We start from the raw sequence: 11,052 nt of genomic DNA on the forward strand, positions 1-11,052 counted from the left end.
AGTGCACCTCTTCTAATATATTGAAAACAAAAATTAATTCCCACCCATTTAATTTTATGATTTTCTGGTTTTATTATTTATTTATTAAATTCTTATTACACTTCAACTTATGTCGTGGGTTATGTCGAGGATTAAATCAAGATTTAAGGGGTAAAAGGACTAAAATACCCTTATGAAAATTTATGAGTTTAAGGCTAAGTCTTAAGACAACTTTAGAATGTGAACCAAAAGGAAAATTATGAAACTCCCTCTCAAGACACTTGAAAAGAAATTAAGGTTTTTATGAATATTAAGTGATCAAAACGATATCTATTTTGTTTTCTTTCTTATTTGATTTTGACTGTGGTGTTGTATATCTTTAAATCGTGTCAAATTTTATTGTATTTTACCTTCCTTAATTGGCTTTTCTCTTATCTCTTTAGTCACAATTTGAGAGGCTCATCTTGACGACACACCCCGTTGTGACCAGCTAAGTTATATGAACTTGAATTATACAATAACTTGATTAGAGGGTGAGCCTTAATAATTTAATTAAGTTGCAGTTGCAGTTACACTTTCATGAATGAATGACGTGTTAGAACGATTTAAACTCAAACTTCTTATCTTCTGATAGATCATGGCTCTTGAGAGAAAACAGGCCATCGAGGGGCCAACTCTCAATAGGGGTAAACAGAAGGTCACGGTCGACAGTGCTGCCCAAATGCCTGAGGTTGAATAGTATAGACCTCAAGGAAATGGTAGAGTGTTAAGAATGAGAAATAGAATTGGAATCGAAAATGTGTATTTTCATTGATATTCGTAACCTTTAAATAGGATACAAGCTACCAACTAATATCTATACCTAAGAAAAATATAAACTAATTAAATATAGAGAACAAAATAAAATATACTACTAATCAAATTATAAAGGAAATAATATTAAGATATAATATCTAAAATATATTCCATAACTAATATATTTTTCAAATACTATATCTCAATCGATTGATTTTTACATGTACAACCCACCTTCCATCAACGGCAGAAAGGTTGACCAAAGTAGCTGGAGAGGCCTGGCTAAAGGAGGTGGAAATGGTCTATCACTATATTGATGGCCTAACAACGTAACATGTGCAGGCTTCATGCATTCTCCGTGACATAGTCTAATACTTGCATCCAAGGCTTCATGTGTTATGGGCGATAAAATCTACATACCTATGTTCAAGGCTTCATGCGTTCGTTGCGCATAGCCTGAATACCTACGTTCAGGGCTCAATGCATTCCTTGCAACGTAGTCTGTGTCCTAGGGCTATATTGCACTTACTTATTAGGAGGTCTTAATGATATCTCAGGTTCTAGTTCCAAAAATTCTTTGTTATGTCGGGAAGCACAACTAAAAGAAAATTCTTAACCATCAGGTTCATCGTTTCAGTTATATACAAATTGGAAATGGGAACGGGATGCAAAAACACATACAAAAGAAAATCCAAAATAACAAACTGGATAAACACCACTAACTGAATCAGTACCTATTTTGTTTTAGAAGTTTAGTATTGAAAGTTTTTAACGAATAAATATATAATAAAGCAATAATTTAACTCATAAAACTAATTAAGAAATCGTTAAAGAAAATAAATTATTTTTAATTTAATGAGGTCCCACGATTGAAACGCTTTGATAAGAGAAAGGCTTCCGATTTATTGTTCTTACCCAATGTCGTTGTCTGAGACTAACCATTTTGATACATATCATTTCTTATTATATTGTCTTTCACTACCTAAAGTCGCTATCATAATGCATGTATGGGATACATCATGGATGAAATGAGGAAAGGAATGATGTTAATGCTATGTTGTGAATGTAAATCATGAGAACCTCATGCATGTATGTGTGTCATGTTCATCAGGATACTTGTTTGTTATATTATGTTAGTATAAACGCGTACCTTTGATATTCATGTTCGCCCTGATATCATGTGGGTCTTTCCTTTTCGTGGTGTCTGACGATGTGTAACACGTTAAGCCCAACCATGTCAAGTTTAGGGTGTACGTATACGAGCCCACTTGGTGGGTCATGTGCGCGCACGTGGCCATGTATGGAAAAGTACCACACATTCAACCTTACTCGGAACTGGAAAGAGTCCATGGTCGTGACAATTTTAAGATAGGTCCCAATCATGTTATGTGTATGATTGCATTGTTAACCACGGTGACTTAGTTAGTATTACTTAAAATACTCAAGTCATGTGCTACTATACTTTCCGATAAACATTTCTTATAAGTTCACACTCTTATAAGAAATGTTTCATTCATCTCTCCAATTGATGTGGGATTTCACAATCTACTCCCTTGGGGCCCAACATCCTCACTGGCACCTCACCTGGTGTCTGACTTTGATACCATTTATAACATCTCGAGCCCAAGTCCAAGCCTAACGCTAACAAATAATGTCTACTTTGGCTTATTATGTATCGTCATCAGTCTCATAATTTTAAAACATGTCTTCTAGGGAGAGATTTCCACATCATTATAAGAAATATTTTGTTCACCTCCTCGATCAATGTGAGATCTCACAAGATAAGAGCAAAATTTAGACGGGATGATCAAGAGTTACGTTCTTTCATCATGCCTTTTCAATTTTTATAAATAGAGATGTATTTCTTCGTCAATTGAAAAAGTAGAGTGAAATTTCAAATCGAGCTTTACATTTTCTCGAATGAAGGGAGCTCGAGTTCGAGTTCGAGTTCGAGTTCGTTTGATTGGAGAAAGGAAGGATAGTTAAAAAAATATAAGAAAGAAAACGTGTAATCCATAAAGCCAATATCAACTTACACACACCTTGTTGACATACACACTTCTTTTATTCATTACCCAAACATTACACATAACATAGAAAGCAGCTAAGTTTCGACAACTACAACGTTGTCAAGAGACAATTCAGCTAGTTCTCTTGAACCACCTTGTAGGGTTTCAACATTCGATTGAGCTCGCCACTAAGGTGAAGTGACATGACTTCGTTGGTTGATCCGATGAGTTCTCCGGCGATGAACACGGCGGGAACAGGCGGTGCATGGCAGACGTGCAACCTTACAAGAGCCTTCTCCACATCTCTTGCTTCAGGGTCATGATCAAGCTCGTACACCATGGGGCAAACTCCAAGGTCCCTTAGAAGAACAACCACTGCATAACAAAGGCAACAAGAGCTCTTGCTTATTACCAGCACTTCATTTTCAGCTGCTAATCTCTTCACCTTTTCCATTCAAATTGAAGAAAAGCCCTTTTGTGGTGGCTTGAGCTGATCTCAAAGCAACGCTGTTCTTTGGTGGTTTGGATTTATGAGCTAATTTGTTCAAATAAGTGAGATGGGTTTTGGTTTATATATAGGGATGATCAAGAAAAAGGGTTCTATATTGAATTTGAAAATGGATGCTTTTTTTTCACTTTCTTTCTTGGAATCTAAGCTTATGAAAGTATCTTTGCAAGTAGAAGAGGGTTTTGTTTGGTTGTTGAAATATTCAAAGTTCTATATTTTATGGTAGATTCACATTCCATGTGTTTTGTTCTTCCCAAAAGATTCAAACACTTGATCTTGATCTGAAGTATCTTAACTAATTGAGTTTTGCTAGTTGACCGATCTTCCTTAGAATAGAATCTAAAAAGTGGATATTGATTTCAAGTTAAGATGAGTTACCCAACCATGTATCTAAAAATAGTTACTTTGGTGTCAAGGAAAGATATTCATCCAGTTAGGAAGTGTTTGAACTCTCTTGTTCTATGAAGGGAAGAACATAACTCTTTTGTGGAAAAAGCTCGTACCCTTGTCAGAATCAATCAAGAAGAAATTACAATGACAATTTGTAGAAACTATTACGCTTTGCTTTGTTTGAGGTCGCTTGGGATGAAAAGCTTAGTAGGGTGGAGGGGGTGTTTATAATAGAGGTCAGGTCGACACATTTCTAAAATATCTAAATATTTATTCATGAAATGTCGGAGATATGGTTAATACTGAAGTACTTAAGTTGTTTTAACATGAAGAAATAACTAAGGATCAAGAGTGTCACGACTTGAATTTTGAGATTTTAAAACCCAGATCGAGACTAAAAAGATGAAAGTGAAAACAAATAAAAATAAAATAAAATTATAAAAAGATGAAGTGGATGCTTCTAAGACACTGCACCCGCTACTATCCACTTAGAATGCTTATCTCTTTCATTCCTAGATGCCATAGAGGTCTAACAGGTTCTTAGAGAATTCTAAGTAATTTAAATCCTATCTATTGATTCTAGGATGTTCGGAGTTAACTCCTCAAGCTAAATCAATCTATAGGTACACACGAGTCTAAACCTTTGATCTCTCACGATCTTGGGGTGCAAGGCCTACTGGATACTTATTGAATTGGGTCAGCACGTAAATCGCACTAACTATAGCGCCCTAATCTAAATTGAATTCTATCATGCATGCTTTGTTAGTCAGATATTCCTATCGATAACCTAAGTCAACTTAAACTTCACCTTAGTCATACCGGGTAACTAAGGTGGTCTTTAGATTCCTAAGGTGGCTAGGTGGCTTAACGTGGACTTCTAGCTCCAAGTTGACGCCTCGATCTTTCTTAGTCCGGGAGCACTAGGATCTAAACCCTCTAATTGTCATTCACAATTCTAAGGTGCTTAGTCTACTAGAGATGTCTTGATCTGGGTCATCATCTAGCCAACCTTACTTAAGCTTCGTGGAGATAAACACGCTCTACAAGGATAACACACAATTAAACACCGAAGCTAAAACATACTATATCATGCAAACATACAAGCGGGGAGATAACATCTATCCATCACCTAGAGCACAGATCACAATAGTCAATCCTTCTTTCTAATATTCCGGAAAGCATATAAAACAACATTTATCACAAATCTCATCATAGTGACATTTTTGTAATTTCTTACATCATGTATAACATGTTCATCCATGTTTCGTAACTCGTATCCCAGTCATGCACGTTCTCTTTCTAGTTTTACATAATACATAAAACAACATGCTTTTGCGAAATCTCAACCTAGAGGCATAATGGTAATTTTACCATAACATACATACAATACATACTCATCCAAATACTGTTGGATCGGTATGGCAACCCTAGAGGGGGGGTGAATAGGGTTTTAACGATAAAAGTGTTTAAACTTGATTAATTTTTCTAATGATAAAACTTTTTACAAATAAGTAGAAGATGATAATTACTAAAACAAAATAATTCAAGTCAAAACACTAATCAAGTAGAACATGCAATAAACATAATAATAATCTTGAAATTAAATAGGAAAGAGTTAGAGAAAATGACACCGTAGTTTTATAGTGGTTCGGTCAAACTCGACCTACTCCACTCCCCAAGCGCCTCTTGGGAATTTGAATAAAGAACTTTTCCGACTCTTTCCACGGATCAGAGCCAAACCGGTACACCGCTCTTTTTACGAGTTCAAGAGCAAACTCAATCCTTTCAACGACGCAGGATTAAACCGATACAAGTATTTGAGTTTGATAATAACACACCACAACTCTCTCAAAGAGTAGATTTACAATTTGGGATACTGACAACTATTTCCTCACAATATAATAATAATCCCTCTCAAGAATAAGATGAAAAGAAATAAACTTGTAAGCTTGGAGAGAGCAATAAACAATGGAGACTTTGAACAAATGAGGATTGAAAAATGTATGTAAGTTGTGTCATTTAAAAATGTGGGGAAGATGAGTTTATATAGAGGAGAAAAGTGGCAAAATGTAGGATTGAATATTGACCATTGGATTGTGTTAGGAATAATGGAAGGTGGAGATTAAAAGTAATTAAGTAAGAAAATTTTCTAAATTCATTTATTTCAAAATTTTAATATAATAGTAATATAATATAATAATAATAAAAAGTTATGTGAGTAACGGTAAAATGTAATTCAAAATTTATTATAAATATAGTAATATAATAATAATAAAAATGATGTGAGTAACTACCAAAATTTTAAAATATAATAATATAATAATATAATATAGTAATAATAAAATTCGATGTGAGTAACGGTTATATTCAAATTTATATTTGTAAAAATAATTTTATTTAGAAATGTAATAATAAGAAAAACTCCACCATGTGTTACTCTTCCAATATTATAAATGTCATACTTTGATATATTTTGATTTGTCCATCATTTTGATTTTGTTGCCACATCATCACGTCGGGTATGTTGTCTCGACTCTAATTTCTTCGTTTTAGCTCTGATTTGAGTAATTGAAAAGTTGTTGTAATCGTTATTCCCGACCTTATACTGTGGACAGTTCAAAAAACTGAAAATAGTTAATAATTAAAAGTAGGTTTGTTATCATCAAAACATCAATAATTAATTCATTGAAATTAATTAATGTGAGATCAAGGGCCAATAAGCCAACAATCTCCCCCTTTTTGATGATGACAAATCATTTAAAGAAAAATTCATAAAAACCAATAATACAACATCCATGTAATAATATCACTACATACTAATATATTTTCATAAATTTCACTCAAGAGCATATTCTCCCTTATATTAATGCCTCAAGAAATTATGAAACACAAAGTAAATGATTCATAAATTATAAAATAACAAATTTAGAACATATTTTTCTTAATTTTCTCCCCCTTTGTGATCATCAAAATGAACAATTGAAAGAGAATGCATTTAATAATGACATAATGGCTCCCCCTAAAAACATGCATTCAAAAATTATAAAATTCAAGATATATCACAACGAATAATACCAAGCTCAAGCCTATTTTTGCAAAAAATTTCTTCATTCAATGGCTTGGTGAAAATATCGGCCAGTTGATTATTAGAGTTTACAAAATCAAGAATAATATGTCCATTTTGCACATGCTCTCTAATAAAATGATGTCTAATGTCAATATGTTTAGTTCTAGAATGATGAATAGGATTTTTAGTTAAATTAATAGCACTTGTATTATCACAAAATATAGGCACACTATGAAACTTTAATCCAAAATCACAAAGAGTTTGTTTCATCCAAAGAATTTGAGCACAGCAACTAGCAACCGCAATATATTCCGCTTCGGTAGTAGATAAGGCAACCGAATTTTGCTTTTTACTAAACCAAGAAACTAAGGAACTACCAAGAAATTGACAAGTTCCACTAGTACTTTTACGATCAAGTAAGCTTCCGGCAAAATCTGCATCAGAATATCCTACCAATTTAAATTCAACATTTCTAGGATACCACAATCCTAGATCAATAGTTCCAAGCAAATATTTAAATATTCTCTTAACGGCATGTAAATGAGATTCCTTAGGACAAGATTGAAATCTAGCACAAAGACATACACTAAACATAATATCGGGTCTACTAGCGGTCAAGTAAAGTAAAGATCCAATCATACCTCGATAAGCTTTAATATCCACACTTTTACCTTTTTCATCCTTGTCAAGCTTAGTGGATGTGCTCATGGGAGTTCTTGCAATCTTACCTCCATTGAACTTGAATCTTTTGAGCAAATCTTTAGTGTATTTCTCTTGATTGATGAAGATACCATTCTTGAGTTGTTTGATTTGAAGTCCAAGAAAGAAACTGAGTTCTCCCATCATACTCATCTCAAACTCACTATGCATACATTTAGAAAATTCTTCACATAAAGAAGGATTAGTAGAACCAAATATGATATCATCCACATATATTTGCACTAATAGCATATCGTTTTCTTTAATCTTAATAAAGAGTGTAGTGTCGAGTTTGCCCATTTTAAAATCATTCCCAATAAGAAAATTACTAAGTCTATCATACCAAGCTCTTGGAGCTTGTTTTAAGCCATAAAGAGCCTTTTTCAACTTATAGACATGATGAGGAAATTCTACATTTTCAAATCCGGGAGGTTGTTCTACATAAACTTCCTCCATAATATAACCATTCAAAAATGCACTTTTCACATCCATTTGATATAATACAAAATTTTTGTAAGAAGCAAAAGCAAGTAACATTCTAATAGCTTCTAATCTAGCAACGGGTGCAAAAGTTTCTTCATAATCTATGCCTTCCTCTTGACAATAACCTTGAGCTACAAGCCTAGCTTTATTTCTAATGATATTCCCATTTTCATCCATTTTATTTCTAAAAACCCATTTGGTTCCAATAATAGAAGTATTAGATGGCCTATGGACTAATTCCCAAACTTTGTTCCTTTCAAATTGATTTAGCTCTTCTTGCATGGCTAAAATCCAAAACTCATCATTTTCGGCATCCTTAAGACTTTTTGGTTCAATTTGAGAAACAAAAGCAAGATTATTAAATAAATTAATAGAAGAGCGAGTTTTCACACCTTGTTCGAGATCACCAAGAATCAAGTCCTTGGGATGAGACAAGGCATACCTCCATTCTTTTGGCATTGATGAAGAACCTTCTTCCTTTAAGCTCATCTCTTCTTTACTCGTAACAATTTCTTTGCCGTTGTCACTAACGAGTAAATCTCCAAAATTTCTTTCTAAATCATCACTACAAATAGACTCATTAGAAATATTATTGCAAGATTCATCAAATACCACATGCATAGATTCTTCAATAACTAAAGTTCTCTTATTGAAAATTCTATAAGCTTTACTAGTAGATGAATAGCCAAGAAAAATACCAATATCCGTTTTTGAATCAAACTTTCCAAGCTTTTCTTTGTTGTTCAAAATAAAACATTTACAACCAAAAACTTTGAAATACCCAACATTTGGAATTTTGTTATGCCAGAGTTCATAAGGAGTTTTATTTAATGAAGGTCTAATTAAAACTCTATTTAAAATATAACAAGCGGTATTAACGGCTTCCGCCCAAAAATATTTAGGTAAATCATACTCATTTAACATTGATCTAGCAAATTCTTGTAAAGTACGATTTTTCCTTTCAACCACACCGTTTTGTTGAGGAGTCCTTGGAGAGGAGAAGTCATGAGAAAAACCATTATCTTCACAAAATTTTTCAAAGGCAACACTGTTAAATTCTCCCCCATGGTCACTCCTAATTTTAGTAATTAAAAACCCTTTTTCATTTTGAACTCTTTTTACAAAACTAGCAAATCTTTTCAAAACATCATTCTTATGTTTTATCATCAAAACCCAAGTAAATCTTGAAAAATCATCCACTATCACAAAAGCATAATAATTTCCTCCATAACTAGCTATTTTAGAAGGGCCAAATAAGTCTATATGGAGTAGTTGAAGAGGTCTAGTAGTAGAAATCATATTTTTAGATTTGAAAGAAGACTTAGTTTGCTTACCCATTTGACAAGCGTCACAAATTTTATCTTTTTCAAATTTAAGTTGAGGGAGACCTCTCACTAATGAATTTTTTGAAATATTTGAAATCAAGTACATACTAGCATGTCCTAGTCTTCTATGCCATAGCCAAGAGTTATCAAGCAAAACCGAAAGACATTTATCATTTGTAGGACAATCATTCAAATCAATAGTATACACATTATCGTCTCTATTTCCTACAAACAAAACTTTTCTATCACTAGCATTTTCAATTATGCAATTATTCTTATCAAATACAACTCTAAAACCTTTATCACATAATTGACTAATGCTAAGTAAGTCATGCTTTAAACCATCAACTAACAATACATTTTTAATGAGAGTACAAGAGTCATTACCTATAGTACCCTTACCAATTATTTTACCCTTCTTGTTATCACCAAAGGTTACTAAGCCACCATCCTTCTTGGAAAGATTGACAAACTTGGATGGATTACCCGTCATGTGTCTTGAGCAACCACTATCCAAGTACCACTTATTTTTCTTGGAGGCTTTCAAACAAACCTAAAAACAAAGATATTCAAAATTGACCTTTTGGTACCCATACTTGTTTGGGTCCTAGAAAGTTAGTATTCACAAATTTAGGAATCCATTTCATATTTGCATTCATATTAAAGACATTGTATTTAGATAAGTAACAAGAATAATCTTTATGTCCAAACTTACCACACGAGAAACAAACGACATTATGCAAGAATTTTTTCTTGGACTAAATTTGTGTATTCTATTTTTATTCGAAAAATTATTTTCTAAAACATTGTTAAACTTTGTATTTTGAGAAACTTTTCTTCCTAAATGAATATTTTGAGAATTTTTCAATTTAAAGCACTTAGGTCTAATATGACCTTCAACACCACAATAATGACATATAGGCACAAATCTAGATTTATCATACTTAGATACAAATTTACATGTGTTAGATTTAGGCAAGATAGGGGATGCTTTAACAAAGATTGTTTTAGAACTTGAAGGTGTAGAACATTCATCAATATAGCCTAATCCTCTTTTATCACCATATGACTTACCTCCTTCAAGTATTTTATCTAATTTTTGAGCACCTATTGTTAACATTTTAATAGATTCCTTAGCCCTACCAAGTTCTTGCAAATTATTTGATTCATTCTCTTTGAGCAATTTAATTAATTTATCTTTTTCACCACAATCATGCTCAAGAGTCTTGACTTTATCAATTAATGCATTTTTCTCATCACAATCAAATACATGCTTTTCACAAGGTACATCAATTTTAACAATATTATGATCCTTCTCCTTCAAGCAAGAAATTTCATTTAGCAAAGACTTATTTTCAATAATTGAAGTCTTATATTTCTTTTTAAGCACAACATACTTTGAACTAAGTTTTTCTAAATCAATTGTCATCTCATCAACAAGTTTAAATAATTCATGATAAGAAAGAGATTCAAGAGTTACCTCATCTTCTTGTTCATCTTCTTGTTCATCCTCTTTGTCACTATGAGCCATGAAGCAAAAATTTGCAACTTCTTCATCACTTCCACTTGCACTTTCATCACTATCATCCCAAGTAGCCTTCATTGCTTTCTTCTTGGATTTCTTAGATGATTTGAGGAGAGGACAATCCGTTCTTATATGACCCGGCTTTTTACATTCATAACATATTACCTCATCGTTTTTGCTCTTTTCACCTTTTGACTCTTTTTGATTTGTGAAATGTTTTTTTAATTGTTTCTTCCTTTTAATAAAATTTTTATACTTACGTGTGAAGTAGG

At 32.8% G+C, this 11,052-nt stretch overlaps 1 protein-coding gene across 1 annotated transcript; it reads right to left on the reverse strand.

Annotated features, from left to right (window-relative positions):
- Positions 1–2,786: 2,786 nt before the first annotated feature.
- LOC111471789 (glutaredoxin-C14-like) lies at positions 2,787–3,323 on the reverse strand. Its single transcript, XM_023117450.1, has one exon. It carries the CDS (start codon positions 3,235–3,237, stop codon positions 2,920–2,922), a length of 318 nt encoding a protein of 105 aa, XP_022973218.1. The 5' UTR covers positions 3,238–3,323; the 3' UTR covers positions 2,787–2,919.
- Between the last annotated feature and the right edge of the window lie 7,729 nt (positions 3,324–11,052).

The sequence above is a fragment of the Cucurbita maxima genome, unplaced genomic scaffold (genome assembly GCF_002738345.1).
Source record: "Cucurbita maxima cultivar Rimu unplaced genomic scaffold, Cmax_1.0 Cma_Scf00058, whole genome shotgun sequence".
Classification (NCBI taxonomy): Eukaryota; Viridiplantae; Streptophyta; class Magnoliopsida; order Cucurbitales; family Cucurbitaceae; genus Cucurbita; species Cucurbita maxima.